Here is a 21,985-nt window from a genome sequence, read left to right as displayed (position 1 = left end):
AAAACATTCAGAAAAACAATGAGATCAAAGTGTTCCTCACACTTTGTGTCTAAATGTTTTAATTGTTATATTAAGAAAAAAAAACAATCTTAAAACCTGCTCAGAACTAAGTCTGGATTTTGGTCTTCCACATAAGTCCATGACACTCAGACGCAGGTCAGGCTTCAGTGTATCTGAAAGGAGGTAATCGAGGTGTTTAGAGATTCAACCAGCTCCGATTGCAGCTGCAGATACTTCAGGGTCACTGCATAAAGGTAGGAATCTGTGTTTAGTGAAAGAAAAAGGAAGTAAAGTGACAAATGAGATCAGAGTCTTTCGAAATAAAACAGGAAGTGATCGAAAAGAGAGACAAGATGCTGACACAAACAGGGAAGCACAGAAATATTAAGAAAACCAAAGAATCACCACAGAGAGAAGAAAATAATAAAATCAAAGTGAAACTAGAAACACTGAATAAACTCAAATAAAAACGAGTTCAAAGTGTGAGGAGGTCTGATGTTCCAACAGTGTTCAGGCTGAGAATTATTACCTGCAATGCTCCAGTTTGACCTCATGGTGGCAGTGCTGTCCCACTGATACAATGGCTACACTCAGACTACAGGACAGAAGAGAGACTGACATACTGTTGACATATTCCAGATGTTTTCATCTGCAGTTATTTTAGACAAACGGCACCTACTAGTGAGCTTAAGTACTAAAACTGATGTTTTATGATGTGTTTATGACATCAATCTGACGTCACCCTGATGACAGCCCACAGTTTGCATGTTTGTTGCAGTCTGGTTGGTTTTTCAGGTTTTTAGTTGGTGTCATCAGGTTTGTTCTACATGGTGGATGCTGTATCTTATAACACTGCCGTGATGTTTACTGTGAGTCTGGAGGTTTGGTTATAGTGAACCTGCCTCCTGATGTTTATCACATATCCACAGCAGAAGCTTCATCGCAGATCAGACACAAATAACACCACGGTGTTTGGTTACACTGAGCAGGCAGCTGTTACACTGTGACAGTCACCAGGTCACGTGGGCCTGTTGCTTTACCAAACAGCGAGATTTCCGAGGTCTTTGAATGCACCACAAACGGCGCGACGAGTCGAGTGAGCCGCTGAAAGTCAGATCTGTTCTTCAGAGCAGACTTTCAGCTTTATTTCAAGCTTAAATGTAATCTGATGTAGTCAGTATTTAAAGTCAGGCTCTGTTATTGACTGAAAACTCCCACAGACTCAGACATTTAGAACAAACTAAGAGTCGGATCAGCACAAATACTGACACAGAGATGGCTGCTGGCACTGCGCTGCTCTGCTGCACTTTGCTGTTTGTCCTTGTCTTCGTCTCTGCAGGTGAGATTGAACTAAACTGAGTTTCTCTCTGAGATAACAAGAAGTACAGGAGGATTATTTTCATCTGGATTCAGTTTGTCTGTGTGTGAAGGAGACAGGAGGCTGGGTGGACACTTAACATCTGTAATCCAGCTGTGACAGAGACAAAGAAGTGTAATATGTGTGTCAGTGTGATGTGTTTTAGTGTCGGGAGTCGGTATACAGCTACAAAGCTTTTTGTTCAGTGTATACTGTCACGGTCTGGCTGGCAGACCGTGGGGATGTGGGGAAGGAGGAGGACCCAGGCGCGGAGCTCAAAGTTCAAGCAGTGTGTTTATTTACAGAGTGGAACAAAAACAACAATAAATCCCCGTGTTCTCCCAGACTCCCGTGTCGTGTCTCTGCGTGAATAGTTCGTGTCTCTGTGCTCTCCGCTCCCGTGTCAGCACCCCCCGGTGCTCGCTGCTCTTCGTGCCTTCCACGCTCCTCCTGCGGGAAACAATAGACGCAGCCGTCAGGACACAAATAACCGCGGGCATACACTTACACACATTAACTCAATTCAATGGGACGACTAACGTGGAGTCTCAAGGAAATGATCCCGCGTCGGTGGGAGCTCCAAGACTCTCTTAAGTAGCTCCCCCGACGAGGCCTGATCAGCAGCAGGTGTGTGGCTTCGGGTGTGGCCAGTCCCCTTGCAGGGCCACACCCTCCAGGCCTGACACCGCCTATAAACAAGTGCTCAGCCACCCACCCACACACACGGGGAAGGGGGAGCAACACCAAAATACACAGCAATAATAATAATAATAATAATAATAATAATATAATACATGACTGCTCAGGGATCCTGGGTCGCCCAGTCCCAGGACCCTGACAGTATCCCCCCTCTAAGGGTCGGCTCCCGACGACCCCAAAACCAAAACAAAGAACAGCACAACCAACCCAGGGCGGGCGGCTGGGGGAACCAGGACGGAGGGCCAGAACCAAAACAAGCAAAAACAACAAAACAACAAACCGACCCAGTCCACAGTCTCAGAGTCAGACCGCGCATCCCGCAGCGGTGCAAAAGAAAACGAAAAGACGCCACAAACAGTCACAGGCGGCCCATCAACACAACAAGAGAGTTCAGGGGGCCTACTTCGAGCCCAACGGCGGCGACGTAGCAGCTCCGGCGGACGGCCCCGGGTCCGGCGGCAGCAGCAAAACAGTTCAGGGGGCCTGCCACGGGTCCGGTGGCGGCGGCACTGCTCCTCCGGCGGTCAGCCACGGGTCCGGTGGCGGCAGAACGGTTCTGGTGGCCTGCCACGGGTCCGGTGGCGGCAGAACGGTTCTGGTGGCCTGCCACGGGTCCGGTGGCGGCGGCGCTGCTCCTCCGGCGGCCTGCCACGGGTCCGGTGGCGGCAGAACGGTTCTGGTGGCCTGCCACGGGTCCGGTGGCGGCGGCGCTGCCCCTCCGGCGGCCTGCCACGGGTCCGATGGCAACGTCGCTGCTCCGGTGAGCAACAGCGAGGCGTGGCAACAGGTCCATGACGCGCCGATCGCTGACGTGGACGCACCGGACGTGGACGGCGAGGAGGCCGCGCTAGACGTGGAGCTCCTCCTCGGCCGGCTCGCTGAGCTCCTCCTCGGCCGGCTCGCTGAGCTCCTCCTCGGCCGGCTCGCTGAGCTCCTCCTCGGCCGGCTCGCTGAGCTCCTCCTCGGCCGGCTCGCTGAGCTCCTCAGCTGGCAGAGCGGCCTCCTCCGGCTCGCCGAGCTCCTGCTCGGGCATGCTGAGCTCCACAGCTGGCAGAGCGGCCTCCTCCGGCTCACTGAGCTCCTGCTCGGGCATGCCGAGCTCCTCCGGCTCGCTGAGCGCCTCAGCTGACGGTGCGGGCTCCTCCGGCTCGCTGAGCTCCTGCTCGGGCATGCTGAGCTCCTCCGGCTCGCTGAGCTCCTCCGGCTCGCTGAGCGCCTCAGCTGACGGTGCGGGCTCCTCCGGCTCGCTGAGCTCCTGCTCGGGCATGCTGAGCTCCTCCGGCTCGCTGAGCGCCTCAGCTGACGGTGCGGGCTCCTCCGGCTCGCTGAGCTCCTGCTCGGGCATGCTGAGCTCCTCCGGCTCGCTGAGCGCCTCAGCTGACGGTGCGGGCTCCTCCGGCTCGCTGAGCTCCTGCTCGGGCATGCTGAGCTCCTCCGGCTCGCTGAGCGCCTCAGCTGACGGTGCGGGCTCCTCCGGCTCGCTGAGCTCCTGCTCGGGCATGCTGAGCTCCTCCGGCTCGCTGAGCGCCTCAGCTGACGGTGCGGGCTCCTCCGGCTCACTGAGCTCCTGCTCGGGCATGCTGAGCTCCTGCTGCAGCTGGACGAAGTCTGAGGTCTCCCGAGCTTGCACTACCCCCCGGGCTTTACGCAGGGTGCAAAGGCAGGCGGAAACTCCCTTGAGCTGGCCGAGGTAGGGGTTTCCCTCCAGGATTGCCTCGATGGCATTTAACCCCACCACTCTTGCCCTTGCGTTGGTGGTGTGAGTTACCCAGTCCATCAGGCGTTGGACGCGTGTGAGGTCGCCCCCTCCGGACAGGGCTGCTGGGGTGGGTAGTGGAATGGAGGCTGCCGCTGGTGGAGAAGATGGCTGAGGGATGACCGCATGCGGATGAGATGACGACAGCGCCACAACCGCAGATGGTGAAGCAGCGAGTGGTGTGAAGACCTCTGACCGAGGTGATGTTACCTGCGCTGTCAGCTCGTCCACTGCAGACACAAACACAGATGGTGAGGGAAATGGAAAATTGTCCGTACTACTCACCACAGCCGGCTCTTGAGATGACTGTGGATGTGGCTGCGGTGAGGAACGCTGGCGGCGCGAACGTCGTTTCCGTGTAGACGTCGGGGCCGGCGTCTCAGGCAGTGAATCCACCAGCTGTCCGAGCTGGTGGGCAGCCTGAGGAGGAGAGTGGAGGTGGAGGGTGGAAAGTAGAAAGTCCAGGACCACCGCATTAAGGGAGCCCACCAGCCAGGGGAATTTAAAAAGCATCTCCTGCAGCCGCCTCTCCACGGCGCGACGCAAACCTTCCGCTGGCTTCTCCCACCACACCTCACATAGGTGGTACACTTCATCCATAACTTCCCTCCTGAGCCTCTCCTCGGAGACCGCTGGGTCCATAAGTGGCGGGATCATTCTGTCACGGTCTGGCTGGCAGACCGTGGGGATGTGGGGAAGGAGGAGGACCCAGGCGCGGAGCTCAAAGTTCAAGCAGTGTGTTTATTTACAGAGTGGAACAAAAACAACAATAAATCCCCGTGTTCTCCCAGACTCCCGTGTCGTGTCTCTGCGTGAATAGTTCGTGTCTCTGTGCTCTCCGCTCCCGTGTCAGCACCCCCCGGTGCTCGCTGCTCTTCGTGCCTTCCACGCTCCTCCTGCGGGAAACAATAGACGCAGCCGTCAGGACACAAATAACCGCGGGCATACACTTACACACATTAACTCAATTCAATGGGACGACTAACGTGGAGTCTCAAGGAAATGATCCCGCGTCGGTGGGAGCTCCAAGACTCTCTTAAGTAGCTCCCCCGACGAGGCCTGATCAGCAGCAGGTGTGTGGCTTCGGGTGTGGCCAGTCCCCTTGCAGGGCCACACCCTCCAGGCCTGACGCCGCCTATAAACAAGTGCTCAGCCACCCACACACACACATATACACAAGCACAGGGAAGGGGGAGCAACACCAAAATACACAGCAATAATAATAATAATAATAATATAATACATGACTGCTCAGGGATCCTGGGTCGCCCAGTCCCAGGACCCTGACATATACAAACAGCTGTAGCTCCATAAAGGCAGCATGCAGAGACTCACAGTGTCTTATAATGAGAGGCTGCTTTCTCTCACACATTATGTTCACTTATTATCAGCACATGTTGTTGTTCTGTGGAAGCTAACATCTTGTAGTTTCTGACACTGGTGGATGTTCAGAAGTTCTTTCTTTGTCTCATTCAGACCCAAAGATCATCACAGCTGAGTCTGGACAGGACGTCACTTTGACATGTCGAGCTCCAAACAACAACATAAGAATTGTTAAGTGGAGCAGAGCTGACCTGGTGCCAGAATATGTGCTTTTGTACCAGGATGGTCACTTAATTTCAGCCAACCAGCATCCATCTTTTAAGAACCGGGTGGATCTGCAGGACAGACAGATGAAGGATGGAGACGTGTCTTTGATTCTGAAGGATGTAACTACTACTGATTATGGAACTTACGAGTGCGGTCTTTTCATTGAAGAAACACGCTCATGGGATCACCGCATCATCTACCTCAGAGTTGCTCCTCCAGGTGAGTGAGTAGAGTTGAGTGTGTGTGTGATCAGAGGTGAAGCTGCTTCCTGGTTGTTGATGTTTGTTTGTTGTATGGATGAGCTGGTGGATGGCAGAGGTAGACAGATGTTTCTCCAGCTGTTGTCTTTGTGGCTGGTAGTCTAGAGTTGTAGAGCAGCATTGTTTGGTTAGAGCAGAAACAAAGACATTTATGAATCCGTCTCTTCTTCTCTTGCTCTCTAACTCGTCTGTAAACATGTGTGGGGAAACTCAATGTTAAAGCCTACAGCTGGAGGGGGAGGGGAGGGGTGAAGCTGGTGCTTGTGAGTCTGTGAAAGTGAATCCTGCCGGTGCCATAGCTGCTGAAAACGTACTTAGTGCAGACACAAAACGTCCATCAGCTTCAACTGTGTGTCAGAAAAATGTCCACATGGTGACTGATGGATGAGAGAGGTCCCATTGTTGTTGTTGTGAACAAATCATTGAACAACACAAACACTTAGAGCTGCTTTCAGTGCTGCCTGTTTTGTTACTGCACACATTTCTGATGGTCCTACAGTCCAACCTAGCAAACATCTCCCTGAAGCCTCTTCTTAGAGACCAAAGGTTGGATCAGAGCGAGCAGCTGAAAGGACACATCTATGAATGCAGTCAGAGACTTTCTCACAACCTCACACTTCATCTCATCACATTTAAACTCAGGTTCTCTGCTAGTCACTGAAATAAATATATGATCAGATCCTCATTTGCAAAAATGTGGACACCATCATGTCATCTTTGACTCCTCCAGCTGAGACACAACTTCACAGACACACAGCCCCTCCCCCAACTAACAGCTGGATCACTGTCACAGGTGACACACTCACCTGTCTGTGTTTCTGCAGGTTTCAACATTCATAATGTGACGACAACTTAATGACTGTGTTTGCTTTTTTTTTTTTTTTTTTTAGAGAAACACACCATCACACCAACACCTACATTCACACCTCCAACTGCCACCATGCCTTCACCCACCACCTCCACACCTCCACATACCACCACCTCTCCTCCTGGTTCCACCCATACCACTCTTTCTCCATCACCCTCTCCTCCTGTTCTCTCTGTGTTGTTGGTGTCTTCTGTTGGATCATCCTTTGTTTTGTTTCTGCTGGGGAAACGATGTCTTCACAGGAATCCTGAAGGTGAGACTCAGACTTCCTGATCTTTCATGTCTGAGTTTGTTTAGTAGAATAAAGTTCAAACTCTTTATGTTTACAGTAATAACTTTCCTAAATGCAGACTCTATTCAGTATTTAATTTATATTATTTTTAATTTTGTATCATTTCAGCAGTTCAAGAAAAAGCTGGTGAAGATGGCATCATCACTCATGTCATGTACATTTTGAGATCAGATCATCAACAACATCCAGTCAGACAAAGCAAAGGTAACACTGTGTTTCCTTCAAAGGGGTTGAAGTTGATATTTAACTATCTGCCTAGAGGTGCATCAAATGGCTGCTGAGTGGTTAGATTTGTTTCTAAAGCAAATTTTGTGCAACTTTTAATTGTAGGATCACGAGGATATTTCAGAAATAGGACATAAACAAAAAGTAATTAACTTTCAGTTTGGTTGAGTATTTTCAGCTGTAACACGAATGCTGCTTGGCAATAAATCCTATAACGTTGGAAAGCCTCTTTATTTCTCTTGAATGGTGTATATGTGTAAGCAAAATCATTGTGTGGGTTGAACATCAGAGATGAGTATGCGGGTTAAATGTGGTTGTGTTGGTCACTGTGGGACAAACAGCAAACTCAATGGGGTTGAGGTCAGAACTGCAAACAGGCCGTTAAATCCTCTCCACTGCCAAATTCTGGAGTTAGTCTCTGATGAACCCTACTCTGTGGAGGCGAGCATTGTCAGTCCGGTTCAAGACTGTGGAGATATGGGCCTGCTGGAAAATCTTATCTTGATATACCTCTCCAACGAGATTCCCTCCAATGGTTGATGAACTTTGTTTGTCCAGAGAATGAGATGCCACCCGATACCATCCCACTGCCTCCACCAAAAGCTGTTATCCTATTGTTGCAGCAATCTGCATAATGTTCTCTGCATCGTCCCTGTTTTGACCCTAAAATCCACCTGCCATAAGCAGAATCAAGACTCATCTCTGAACATAACGTTGCCAACACTAGCACAAAAGGGCATAATGGTGACAAGCAGTATTGTTTGCTTCCTGGCAGCAGCCCTATCCAACCAGAGACTGGCTGTAAGGAATCTGTTCTAGATTTTCCAAGTAGACAGCTGTCGTCATATTGCCCTTCAAATCTGTAGAAGACTGCTTACGGTTCCTCAGTGCTGAAATAGTGAGGATGCTCTCTTCTTGTGGTGTCATCTTCTTGGGACATCCACTTCACGGCCTGTCTCTCATCCCCCGTCATATTGAGCTTGGCCTTCAATTTGTAGCTAGTAGGGCTCACTCCCAATAATGCTGCAACTTGGCTTTGGCTTTGCTGAACACCAGGTTGAAGTTACCGATAGGCGTGGGCCTATCCAGATCAGTCAGACATGACACACTCGGAGCAGACACAATGGCTGTATCCCAATTTAGGGTCTGCAGCCTTAAAGTACGCAGCCTTAACGGTCCACAAGCGCCGCGTACTCAAAGACCGCTAAGGCCGGAAATGCGAGGCTTGTGAAATGGGACGGTCTAGCCTCTGTCGCGCTGCCCAGGTTGCCTAGCAACCATGGTACTAACAGCTGGAAATGTTTCCTACAGCTTTGTTTGACAGAAATGAAGGAGAAAATCTTTTGTTCATTTGTTTGTTTGTTTCTACATGAGCTTTGATCATTCTCTGCAAGATTAAGCTCAGCTATTGAAGGGTGTATATTTTAAAGTTGGCTGACATAACTTGGCCGACATGTGGCCAATAGTAATGTTTTAATGTTATTTGTTATTAAACATTTGCACATAAATAAATGACATAATATTCAGTACTCACTTAAAGTTTACTCTTCGGGTGCCCCTCATCCGCCGTTTTTCTTTCGGCAATTTGAGGGCCGCATTTCGAGCAGCCTTCAAATTGGGACAGCCTTCGTCGCGTCGCTGTAACGTAATCTGCCTTAAAATGCGGCCTTTAAGGCTGCAGACCCTGAATTGGGATACAGCCCAACTGACCGCTGTAGATGGGTCCAAGCTCACAGATGCTGCTAATCATGCAGCTGATTGTCAGCACCCAGTCTACCCGGTTCAAGACAAGTATCAACAGCAAAATAAGCTGTTTGAAGATTTGGTAACATTTGGGTAAATAAAGAGGCCAAGAAGCATTCTTAATAACATAACATAAATAAACAACCAAACATAGATTTCCTTACTTCTGTGCTAAGTTTATATGAAAACAATAGTTCTGATCATAGTTTGGATTATGAAAATATTTTCTGTGATATTTTTCTCTTCAGATGTCTTTGACTCTGGTATGAAGGTACAATCAGATTTAGAGCATGTGAAGGATGATCAGAACTGTAAAAGTACGAACTGTTGTAACATTTAAAAAAATATTTTTTTTCTGATATGATGTGATCAAAATCTGAAATCCCAACATAAATGTTAATATTAATAATATCACAACATACATGCTCATACTTTTGTTCTGAATTTGTTTCCTTTATGTAAAATCTCATCAGATGTATCCATCTGTGAGCTGGACTGTGTGTTTGTGTTCTGTGGTTAACTGAAGCTAACAGCTCTGCAGTCGTCCAGCATCCTGTTTCTGACAGAGAGAAAACAATTCAGCTGCAGGTGTTTCAACACAGAGCTGTTTAATTTAAGAACAGAAAGAAACGTGGAAGAAACACTGCTAAATAATCCCACGGATTATTTAGCAGTGCTGTAATTGAACCTTGAATGCAAAAAAGAGCCCAGATGTGGTCCAAATGTGCCTGTTTTCTGTGTTTGGTTCACACACAAGGTTTTGAGATAATGCATTTGTTGTTTTGTTGTTTAGTGTAAGATGTATACAGAGACAGACTGAACAAACCAAAGATCATTGCTACCTTTTTCCAGCCTCTCACAGATTTGAACCATTTTTAAACTTGCATTAAAAAACCACAGCAGCTACTTCCTGTTGCTGAGTCCAGTTAGTATGAACCAGGTGAGACTTCTCACCACAGTGTGTTATGGTTTGGCTAATGATAGTGATCAAGATGTGAGAACATGTTTGCTTAGTGGTACAGTGTGTGAGTTTATATTAATAGCAAACAGTACCACTGTGTCAGTCCACATTTTTGTCAAAGAATGAGCTGTCAGTTATTTCTGATCTTTCTGTGTTTCACAGCAGAGGTGTGAAGATTAAACAAATCTATGATTTTAAAAAGCATCACTTAATCTCTTTATTCACTTCACAGACTTCACAGCTGTTGTGTAATAATATAACAATGCTGTTGCTGTGCATTTGCTGTAGTTTTGGTAATTTTATGTGGTTTATCTTGCAGAGACTGATACAGCTGTGGTATACCCAGCAGTGAGCGATGACGATGTCAGTTATGGGCAAACAGAACAAGGGGGCCTAGGTACAGCTGCTCTTTATTTTTGGACAGAGCCAAGCTAGCTGCTGACGATGTTTCCAGCCATCGTAACACCTATGTTTTGTTCCCTATACAATAGTCCAGGGTCTGTTTTTGATTGAAGCCACAAGAAAAAGTAGAGTTTTTCCTATACTGCGCACATTCATGAAGCAGATGTGAGGAAGCAGTTTAAGAGTCTGAATGCTCAAAAAGCTCCCGGCCCAGACGGTGTGTCTCCTGCCACCCGCAGACACTGTGCAAACGAGCTGGCCCCAGTGTTTTCTGGCATTTTCAACTCCTCACTGCAGGCATGTCATGTGCCTGCCTGCTTCAAGTCCTCTACCATAATCCCTGTCCCCAAGAAACCTAGGATCACTGGACTAAATGACTACAGACCCGTGGCTCTGACATCTGTGGTCATGAAGTCATTTGAGCGCCTGGTTCTCTCCCATCTCAAGACCCTCACGGCCCCCCTCCTGGACCCCCTGCAGTTTGCATACAGAGCCAACAGGTCTGTATATGACGCCATCAACATGGCCCTACACTTCATCCTGCAGCATCTGGACTCCCCAGGAACCTACGCCAGGATCCTGTTTGTGGACTTCAGCTCTGCCTTCAACACCATCCTTCCAGACCATCTCCGAGGCAAGCTTTCCCAGATGAATGTGCCTGATCCCATCTGCCGGTGGATCACTGACTTCCTGACGGACAGGAAGCAGCATGTGAGGCTGGGAAAGAATGTCTCGGACTCTCGGACCATCAGCACCGGCTCCCCTCAGGGCTGTGTTCTTTCTCCTCTGCTCTTCTCCCTGTACACCAACTGCTGCACCTCCACCCACCAGTCTGTCAAGCTAATCAAGTTTGCAGATGACACCACCGTTATTGGACTCATCTCGGACGGGGATGAGTCTGCCTACAGGAGGGAGGTTGAACGTCTGGTGTCTTGGTGCAGCCACAACAACCTGGTGCTGAATGCCCAGAAGACAGTGGAGATTATTGTGGACTTCAGGAAGCACACAGCCCCACTCCCCCCCCCATCATCCTGACTGACACCCCCATCACCTCTGTGGACTCATTCCGCTTCCTGGGTACTACCATCACCCAGGACCTAAAGTGGGAGCCCACCATCACCTCCGTCATCAAGAAAGCCCAGCAGAGGATGTACTTCCTGAGGCAGCTGAAGAAATTCAACCTGCCAACACGGACGATGATGCAATTCTACACTGCAATCATCGAGTCCATCCTCACCTCCTCCATCACCGTGTGGTACGCTGGAGCCACTATCAGGGACAAACAGAGACTGCAGCGTATTGTGCGCTCTGCTAAGAAGGTGATTGGCTGCAGACTCCCATCTTTGCAGGACCTGTACACCTCCAGGACACTGCGGCGGGCAGCTCGGATCTCAGCTGACCCTTCTCACCCTGGATACAGTCTGTTTGACCTGCTCCCCTCAGGCAGGAGGCTCCGGTCCATTCGCACCAGAACCTCTCGCCATAAGAACAGTTTCTTCCCCTCTGCTGTTGGACACATGAACAATAAACGTATGACTGTTCCCACCACTAACACATGACCCTACGCTGTGTCACTGCATCATTCCATGTTTGGCACTGATCACCACCTGCACTCATGTATATATCTTTCTACGTAGCACTTTTAATTCTTATTCTCATGTATATATCTCATGTATATCTCATGCATATATCTTTCTACGTAGCACTTTTAATTCTTATTCTTACTTTTATTTTTTCATGTCTATTCAAGCGCAATTTATGACAGTATGTTTGCACTGAAGCACCGCAGCAATTTCCTAATGTTGTAAACCTGCTCAACATTTGGCAATAAAACCCTTTCTGATTCTGATTCTGATTCTGACAAGGTAAAAAACTAAGAGCTCAAGAGAAAAAGATAGTGCAGTGCTTTTGTGGCCAGAGAACAAAATGTCAGTAATCCTCAGTAGGATACTCTTCATAAATCTTTTGGTAGGACTTTGTGGTGAATTAAAACATAGTGTGAGAGAGCAATCCGTCAAACAGGCAAGTTGACTAAAACTGAATAACTACAGACTACATGTATCCATACTTATTCTTCTTATTCATAAACACATAAGCACTCAGTAGTAAGTATAGGCGAGTAAACCAATGGTTGTAGTAGTGAATAAAAAGTGTTATTGAATAAAAAAAAGCGGAAATGACAAATCTCCAGTCAAACCTCAAATAACTTTGTCAAAACCATTGATGTTTTGCATGAGGAAAGATGTGTTGCATTGATTTGTGAAACATAGGACTCAGACGCAGGACGGTAGAGGTTTTAAAGAAAAGGAGTCAAAAACGTCCAAATCCAAAAATCGAATTTAGTCCAAGAAAAGAAAAGTAAAATCCAAAAAATCACAAAAGAAATAAAAATATACACTTGTCACTTGATAAAAGAGAAGGTTTTTTATTTATTTGTCCATCAATCCATCCATCCACTTTATTTTGCTTATCTGGGGCTGGGTCGTGGAGGGAACAGCCTGGGACCAGTAAGGTGTTTCCAGGAGACACCTCACCCAGGAGACACCCTTGTCAGATGCTCAAACCACCCATACAGCGTCCACATCACTGTAACCACTGCACCAATCTGTCTCCTGCTCACTTCTACCCTCTCTTGTGAACAAGACTTGGGCGAGTAACTAATCCCTGACCCGAAGTGGGCTCTTTACCCTTTTCTGGCTGAGGACCATGGCCAATTCACACATTTGGTGGAGTGAGCTGGAGACCAATATCTTATGAAGCCAACAGAACCCCATGATCTGTAACAAGCTGAGAACAAATTCTAAGACCATCCGAGTGGAAGCCTTCTGCCACTTGGCTATGCCTAGAAATTCTGTCCATAAAAATAATGAACAGAACTGGTGAAAAGAACAGCCCTTAGGGAATGAGTCTGTCTTATACAGCCCTAGCTATTGTATAGCTTGTTGTATAAGGATCGAACGGCCCATAGCAATGAGCCAGACACCTCATACTCCGAAGCACCTCCCATAGAACACCCAAAGGGACATGATCAATCAAACTTCTTCTCCAAGTCCACAAAACACATATAGATGTGGTTGGCCAAACTTCCATACATCCTAAAGTATCCTTCAAAGGGCAAAGAGCTGTGTCCTGTGTCCTACAACCAGGATGAAAACCGCATTCTTCCTTCTAAATCCAAGTATAAATGGCCTGTATTTGTATAACGCTTTACTTAGTCCCTAAGGACCCCAAAGCGCTTTACACTACATCCAGTCATTCACACTGGTGATGACAAGCTACATTGTAGCCACAGTTGACCTGGGGCACACTGACAAAGCAAGGCTGCTAGACACTGGCGACACCGGGCCCTCTGCCCACCACCAGTAGGCAATGTGTGAAGGACACAACAACCAAGACTGTCCGAGCCGGGACTCGAACTAGCAACCTTCCTATTACAAGACAAACTGCCAACTCTTGAGCCACGATCGCCCATCGTTGCCCAGTATACAACTAACCAGACCAGGAGTTACATGTTTAGCCACATGTTCTCCTTAAATTGCTGGCTGTCTGAGTGGGGTCCAAGAAACGATGTGGGCTTCATAGATAATTGGCAAACCTTCAGTTCTCATTTCTAGAAATAAATTTATTAAACCCCCCAAAATATGACTATCCAGAGTTGGGACCAGGAAGCAGAGTTGCAGTCTTACACGCCTCTCTGCAGCTTCTCTCCTCCTGCTACCCCCACAAAAACCCATCTCCAATGAGTCTGTTTCAGCTCCCAAAAAGACAAAAAACAAACTAAAAACCAGCAATAAACAACTTAAACATAAATAATCACAAAGAAAGAACAATTCAGTATCCACATCTGAACCAAAGAGTAAAACAGTGAAATGTGGATTATTAAATATAAGGTCTCTCTCCTCCGAGTCTCTGTTAGTACATGACCTAATAATTGATCAACAAATTGATTTACTCTGCCTTACAGAAACCTGGTTGCAGCAGGATGATTATCTTAGAATGACTCGGGGGTGTTGATTCATTTAAACTAACTACCAGAAAGCCCAGGCCGAGGGGGCGATGTGGCAGCAATTTTTCACACCAGCCTATTGATCAACGAAAAACCAAGACAGACTTTTAATTCATTTGAAAGCCTGATGCTTAACCTTGTCCACCCCAGCTGTAAAACTCAGAAACCAGTCTTACTTGTTATCATCTATCGTCCACCTGGGCCTTACACAGAGTTTCTGTCTGATTTCTCAGACTTTATATCTAATTTAGTTCTGAGCTCAGATAAAATAATTATTGTGGGTGATTTTAACATCCATGTAGATGCTAAAAATGACAGCCTCAACATGGCATTTAATCTGTTATTACACTCAATTGGCTTCTCTCAAAATGTAAAAGAACCCACCCACCACTTTAATCACACTCTAGATCTTGTTTTAACATATGGCATAGAAACTGAACATTTAACAGTGTTTCCTGAAAACCCTCTCCTGTCTGATCATTTCCTGATAACATTTACATTTACAATAATTGATTACACAGCAGAGGAGAGTAGACTTTATCAAAGTAGATGTCTTTCTGAAAGTGCTGTAACTAAGTTTAAGAATATAATCCACCCACTGTTATCATCTTCAATGCCCTGTACCAACATAGAGCAGAGCAGCTATCTGAACGCTACCTCAACAGAGGTCGATTATCTTGTTAATTATTTTACCTCCTGTGAAAACTAAGGCCTCAAATCAGAAGTCCCTGACTCCGTGGTATAATTGTCAAACATGTAGCCTAAAGCAGATAACTCGTAAGCTGGAGAGGAAATGGCGTGTCACAAATTTAGAGGATCATCATTTAGCCTGGAGAAATATTTTGCTGCTTTATAGGAAAGCCCTCCGCAAAGCCAGAACATCTTACTATTCGTCACTGATTGAAGAAAATAAAAACAACCCCAGGTTTCTCTTCAGCACTGTAGCCAGGCTGACAAAAAGTCAGAGCTCTGTTGAGCCAACCATCCCATCCAATCATCTTCATCCACTTTATCCGAGGCCGGGTCACGGGGGCAGCAGCCTAAGCAAAGAGGCCCAGACCTCCCTCTCCCCAGCCACCTCCTCCAGCTTAACCGGGGGAACACCAAGGCGTTCCCAGGCCAGCCGAGAGATATAATCTCTCCAGCGTGTCCTGGGTCTGCCCCGGGGCCTCCTCCCGGTGGGACATGCCTGGAACACCTCACCCAGGAGGCGCCCAGGGGGCATCCTTGTCAGATGCCCGAACCACCTCAGCTGGCTCCTTTCGATGTGGAGCAGCAACGGCTCTACTCTGAGCCCCTCCCGGATGGCCGAACTTCTCACCCTATCTCTAAGGGAGAGGCCAGCCATCCTTCGGAGGAAGCTCATTTCTGCCACTTGTGTCCGCGATCTCGTTATTTCGGTCACTACCCAAAGCTCGTGGCCATAGGCGAGGGTAGGGACGTAGATCGACCGGTAAATTGAGAGCTTTGCTTTTACACTCAGCTCCCTCTCATCACGACGGACCGGTGCAGCGTCTGCATTACTGCAGCTGCAGCCCCAATCAGTCTGTCGATCTCCGGCTCCCTTCTCCCGTCACTCGCGAACAAGACCCCGAGATACTTGAACTCCTCCACTTGGGGCAGGAACTCATCCCCGACCCGGAGTGGGCACTCCACCCTTTTCCGGCTGAGAACCATGGCCTCAGATTTGGAGGTGCTGATCCTCATTCCCGCTGCTTCACACTCGGCTGCGAACCGTTCCAGTGCGAGCTGGAGGCCCTCACCCGATGAAGCCAACAGAACCACATCATCCGCAAAAATCAGAGATGAGATTCTGAGGCCACCAAAACGAAAGCCCTCCGCTACTTGTCTGCGCCTAGAAATCCTGTCCATAAAAATTATGAACTGAACCGGAGACAAAGGGCAGCCCTGGCGGAGCCCATCACCCACCGGGAACGAGTCTGACTTATTGCCGGCAATGCGAACCAAGCTCTTGCAACGGTTGTATAGGGATCGAATGGCCCTTAGCAATCGACCAGACACCCCATACTCCCGCAACACCTCCCACAGGACACCCCGAGGGACACAGTCGAATGTCTTCTCCAAGTCCACAAAACACATGTAGACTGGTTGGGCAAACTCCCATGCACCCTCAAGTATTCTCGAGAGGATAAAGAGCTGGTCCAGTGTTCCGCGACCAGGACGAAAACAGCATTGTTCCTCCTGTATCTGAGGTTCAACTAGTGGACGAACTCTCCTTTCCAGCACCCTGGCATAGACTTTCCCAGGGAGGCTGAGGAGTGTGATCCCCCTGTAGTTGGAACACACCTTCCGGTCCCCCTTCTTAAAGATGGGGACCACCACCCCGGTCTGCCAGTCCATGGGTACTGCCCCTGATCTCCACGCAACATTGCAGAGGCGTGTCAACCAGGACAGCCCTACAACGTCCAGAGCCTTCAGGAACTCGGGGCGGACCTCATCAACACCAGGGGCTCTGCCATCAAGAAGTTGTTTAACTGCCAATGTTAACTAGTACTCTGTACATGACCTGTGTTGTGAGAAAAAATTACCAGTAATCATCCCACAGATGTAATATTATCTACAGCTACTCTTAGTACCATTGATGTTAAGTTAGACTCTTTTTCTCCAATTGATCTTTCTGAGTTAACTTCAATAATTACTTCCTCAAAGCCATCAACATGTCTTTTAGACCCCATTCCTACAAAACCGCTCAAAGAAGTCCTGCCATTAATTAATTCTTCAATCTTAAATATGATCAACCTATCTCTAATAATTGGCTATGTACCACAGGCCTTCAAGCTAGCTGTAGTTAAACCTTTACTCAAAAAGCCATCTCTAGACCCAGCAGTCTTAGCTAATTATAGGCCAAAGGAGCTTGCAAAGAAAAGCGTCTGGACTTCTTTAAGTTACTTGAAGACGTTTCACCTCTCATCCGAGAAGCTTCTTCAGTTCTAAGGTCAAATGGCGGGGAGTCCCAGATATACGCCTAGTGGGAGTAACCCCCCACAGAGGGACAAAAGGACCCCCTGATGATCCTCTAATCGCCTGAGCCAAGGTGTGAAAATGGGTGTGGGCCCCAATCAGCCAGTTTCGGGTGCGTTCATTGTGAAACCTGGCCCCACCTTATCATGCGAATTCCTGAGATCAGATGGTACATGTATTCCGTTACTCCCCAACACTGGTGATAGCAGAGCTGTACGTTTAAATTTTTTCAGAAATCCCAATTTCATCAATCAGAACATGGCATATAATTTAATCTTAAAAAAATTTGGAGAATTCCCGCATACCACTAGAGGGACCAATAGTGGTACGTGTACCACAGTTTGCAAACACTGCTCTAAAGAGATTATATTTATACAGCATTTAATGAAATTTTGTTTCAGTCAATATAAAAGTTAGTTACTTTAATAGGAAAAAATCTAGTTTGTTCTAACACTTAGATTTAGGTGCTTCGGATTTCACTGTAGAGTTTACTATTACCTTTTATTTCTTGGGTGAAGGACGTGTGTATCAATATGACCAGGTCTAAATGCTTAGCTATATGCTACTATGCTACTGTTATCTGCTGACTGTTTTGCTTTTTCCCTGTTCACCAACAGCCCAGCCAATCAGTCCCGGTAAAACTTCAGTGCTGAACTGGGAACATTGTGTGTAAGTTAAATAAACTGAAAGGAAGCAGTCACCCAATCACTGTGTGGGGTCCAACTAATTCACATATACTCATAGCTACTCAACTGAAGTAAGAAACATCAATTGAAAAAGACTCCAGACTTCACTTTCACTTTTCCACAAACCTTTGACTAATCAAGAACTACATACAGAAAAAGCAGCTACAAAGATCTAAGTGCCCCTATGATATTAACAACATCACTAATCAATCAATATCTGACAAATTTGTGACATGCCATTTCCTCTCCAGCTTATGAGTCATCTGCTTTATGTAGCATTTTTGAGAATTATACCACGGAGTCAGGTACTTCTGATTTGAGACCTTAGTTTTCACCGGAGCTACAGTATCCAGAGTCGTACGTAGTGAGGAGGTAAAATTATTAACAAGATAATCGACCTCTGTTGTGGTAGCGTTCAGATAGCTGCTCTGCTCTGTGTTGGTACAGGGCATTGAAGATGATAACAGTGGGTGGATTATATTCTTAAACTTAGTTACAGCGCTTTCAGAAAGACATCTACTGTGATAAAGTCTACTCTCTACTTCTGTGTAATCAATTATTGTAAATGTAATAACAGATTAAATGCCATGTTGAGGCTGTCATTTTTAGCATCTACATGGATGTTAAAATCACCCACAATAATTATTTTATCTGAGCTGAGCACTAAATCAGATAAAAAGTCTGAGAAATCAGACAGAAACTCTGTGTAAGGTCAAAGTGGACGATAGATGATAACAAATAAGACTGATTTCTCAGTTTCACAGCTGGGGTGGACAATGTTAAGCATCAGGCTTTCAAATGAATTAAAAGCCTGTCTTGGTCTTTCGTTAACTGAAAGTGTGGTGTGAAAAATTGCTGCCACACCGCCCCCTCGGCCTGTGCTTCAAAGTTTCTTGTATTTAGTATGACTCGGGGGTGTTGATTGATTTAATCCAAAATGTTTCCAAACCATGCATAATAATTCTCTTTAGAAGAGGATTTCGCCTTCTATTGTACCCAACATTTCGATGTTGTTTTATATCTGCATTTCTGTTACAGTCCAGCCTAGTGGAAGCCAGGGTGCAACACAAAAAAGGTAGCCTCCTCACTCCTTGCTCCCAATGCTGCCACGAAGTTTGTGGTTTTACATCACATCAGAGTGGGCATGGCCAAAACAACAAACAAAACTCTAGAAGTAAAACAGAACTAATGTACCTATCATAAGAAGTCTAAAAGAAAATACATCCTCTTACATATTGCCCAAACTGTGGTTTTGAAAAAAGCCTTATTGCCCAAACTGGGCAATAACGCTTCTTCTTTTCTTTGAAAAAAGAAAAGAAGAAGCTTCCGACACCTACAGCTACCAGTTTAATCAGAAAAGGCCTATTTACGGTATTTAGAATACAGTATATACAAAAACAACCCAGCTAGTTCTTCTAGCCACAGAAACCTCAACAGATGGTACACAATTATAGCCAGCTCTATTCAGTCTTCCACCAGTGATCAGCCTCCACCTGGTACTTACATGAGCAAAAATTTAATGCAATTTAATTCTATTGCAGTGCCAAATCACAACAACAATCGCGTCAAGTCAATTTATTTAGTAAGTTAGGAACTGTAATACTACATACAACAGCAAAGAAAAAAAGCAAAAAAAAAAAAAAACCTCCAGCCTCTGGCGAGCAAAGACAACGCAGAAATTCATGACTAAGACCATAACAATTAATCATAATGTTCCTCGTCTACACCCACTCGTCTACCACCCTTCGCCCACCGCTGAACAGCGTGTGCTGACATGTTTCAGGCAGCGATTTAGTGAGTACTCGATTTGCTTTTGCTTTGAGCTGGCAGACACACGCAGTGGGAGTGTATTTGGTGCGTTGTAACAAGCAGACATACACGAATGGATCCTCGTTCTCACTGTCTGATGATGATATTGGCTACGTCAAATTCGCGCACACCCATCTTCTTCTTTAATTAAAAAGGAAAATGTGATCCCAACACCACTGACAGTCTGGTGGATGTTCAAAGCTCACTGCAGGTCGACTTCAGATGAGCGTTTCCAGCCATAGGAAGTCCATATAAGGCTTCCTCGAGTATACATCTGTTAGTAAGCAATTTTCTGAGGTTTTTTGGGCCATATAAATATATTAATGCAAAAACTAAAGAGGTGACACATACAGATCATCGGCATCAAAAAGAACAAGATAGTCATTCCAGATATTTTTATCCCAACTATGAAAAACCAAACCAAGGACATTCTTTAATGTTTTGGGGAGTATAGATTGCTGAATTTACGAGGTGCACCTAAAGGCATCTGGAATGGCATGGACGTGTTCTAGCCTGCCTGAACGTAGTTAGAAAGAACTGAGTTCCAGAAGCCAGTCAATCAGGAAACTATAGTCCTAGTCCGAGCCCACAGCTCCGGGATAGCTCTTTTAAGAAAGAGTAACTTTATTCAATCTGAGGTGTGATATCATCAGGATGTATACTCAGGTTTTGTTCGTTTATTCAGTGGAAATACCGACAGATTTTGAGATTTAGAAGAAACTGAGCGTGAGATCAACAGAACTCGAGAACACGGAAATGTCCGCTGTGATTACGTCACTCTGCTCCATTTTGATGTCCGTTGGTGTCTTCGTGTTGGTGTCTGCAGGTGAGATTTACCAGAAAAGTAAAATATATTTCCCCTGGAAAAAAACCAAGAATGATAGTTGATTAACACTCTTTCAGCACACAGTGTGTGTGTCAGTGTGATGTGTTGTAGTTTCAGGAGTCGGTATACAGCTACAAAGCTGTTTGTTCAGTGTATACAAACAGCTGTAGCTCCATAAAGGCAGCATGCAGAGACTCAGTGTCTTATAATGAGAGGCTGCTTTCTCTCACACATTATGGTCACTTATTATCAGCACATGTTGTTGTTCTGTGGAAGCTAACATCTTGTAGTTTCTGACACTTTGCATGTTTAGCATGAGGCTAAAATTCCCCCTCAGTGGGTCACTGGTGACCTGCCTGGTGGATGTTCAGAGGTTCATTAAATCCAACATGACTAAAAACTCAAATGTCAAAGGAAATAAACAAAATATTTAAAGTCAGTCATTCTGATCATAATTGTACTTTGACCTTTAACCTCTCTGCTCTGTGTTGTTTCCTTTTTCAGACCATAAATTCATCACAGCTGAGTCTGGACAGGACGTCACTCTGACATGTCGAGCTCCAAACAACAACATCAGAGCTGTAGAGTGGAGCAGAGATGACCTGGGAGATGAATATGTGCTTTTATACCGCGACAGGCGACTTTTTCCAGATAACCAGCATCCATCTTTTAAGAACCGGGTGGATCTGCAGGACAGACAGATGAAGGATGGAGACGTGTCTTTGATTCTGAAGGATGTGACGATTAATGACGCTGGAACATATGAGTGTCGTGTCGTACAGGGGATCGGAAAACCTATGAAACTCATCAGCAACATCCAACTTGTTGTCGTTCCTCCAGGTGAGTGAGTAGAGTTGAGTGTGTGTGTGATCAGAGGTGAAGCTGCTTCCTGGTTGTTGATGTTTGTTTCTAAAGATGTTGCTGATGAGACTTTGTAGAAAGCAGCTGGTCTGAGTGATGTGATCAGAGTGCAGTAGATAATGTCTGACAGCAGTTTGAAGAGGAAATGGATTCTGTTCTGTTCTTCACTCATCACCTACCTGACAGCTGACACTTCACACCTGTTTCTCACCTGCAGGTCGATCAGGATGGCACAGAAAGGATGGATTTTATGAACTGACAATTGGACTGGGAGTTGCTCTCTCACTTTGTTTCCTTATTGCTGTTATTGGGTTTTGCACATACATATGTAGACTGTTCAGGGGCGAGAGTCCTGTTAATCGGAACACTAAACGCCCTCGTCAGACTCGACAACAGAACTACGAGATGGATGATCTGAGGACAGGTTTTAGACATCAAACATCCAGAATCTGATGTTATTTCTCTGATGATCATCATGTTCAGACTCAGACCAACAGTGTGTGTCTGTGCTGTCTGTCAGTGACTCTGAACTACAGTTTATTCATCTTCAGGCTGTTCATGAGATTTACTGACACAAAGTCAAACTGTGTTACAAACACACATGAATTTCTGAGCTCTGATCTCAGAGTCAGTGAGTGTTTTTGTGTTGGAGCTTCAGGTTC

At 46.4% G+C, this 21,985-nt stretch overlaps 1 protein-coding gene across 1 annotated transcript; it reads left to right on the top strand.

Moving 5' to 3' along the window:
• The first annotated feature begins 1,068 nt into the window (after positions 1-1,068).
• Positions 1,069-21,840, top strand: LOC146635057 (CD226 antigen-like). The gene is made up of 5 exons (XM_085344948.1): positions 1,069-1,148; positions 1,236-1,339; positions 5,289-5,621; positions 20,967-21,302; positions 21,541-21,840. Exons 1-5 carry the CDS (start codon positions 1,069-1,071, stop codon positions 21,774-21,776), a joined length of 1,089 nt encoding a protein of 362 aa, XP_085201074.1. The 3' UTR covers positions 21,777-21,840.
• Positions 21,841-21,985: the final 145 nt, after the last annotated feature.

This window comes from Diplotaxodon limnothrissa, linkage group LG3, assembly GCF_057381915.1.
Source record: "Diplotaxodon limnothrissa isolate DT_005_m linkage group LG3, D_limnothrissa_male_GT1.1, whole genome shotgun sequence".
Taxonomy (NCBI): domain Eukaryota; kingdom Metazoa; phylum Chordata; class Actinopteri; order Cichliformes; family Cichlidae; genus Diplotaxodon; species Diplotaxodon limnothrissa.
Note: the sequence above shows the minus strand (reverse complement) of the source record. Positions and strands in the feature narration are given on the sequence as shown.

Bases quoted from the DNA above. Each gene is read 5' to 3' on its own strand.
- LOC146635057 (XM_085344948.1), top strand. From the start codon at position 1,069: ATGCACCACAAACGGCGCGACGAGTCGAGTGAGCCGCTGAAAGTCAGA. The intron at 1,340-5,288 runs GTGAGATTGAAC...TGTCTCATTCAG, and splicing joins CCTTGTCTTCGTCTCTGCAG to ACCCAAAGATCATCACAGCT. The intron at 21,303-21,540 runs GTGAGTGAGTAG...TCTCACCTGCAG, and splicing joins ACTTGTTGTCGTTCCTCCAG to GTCGATCAGGATGGCACAGA.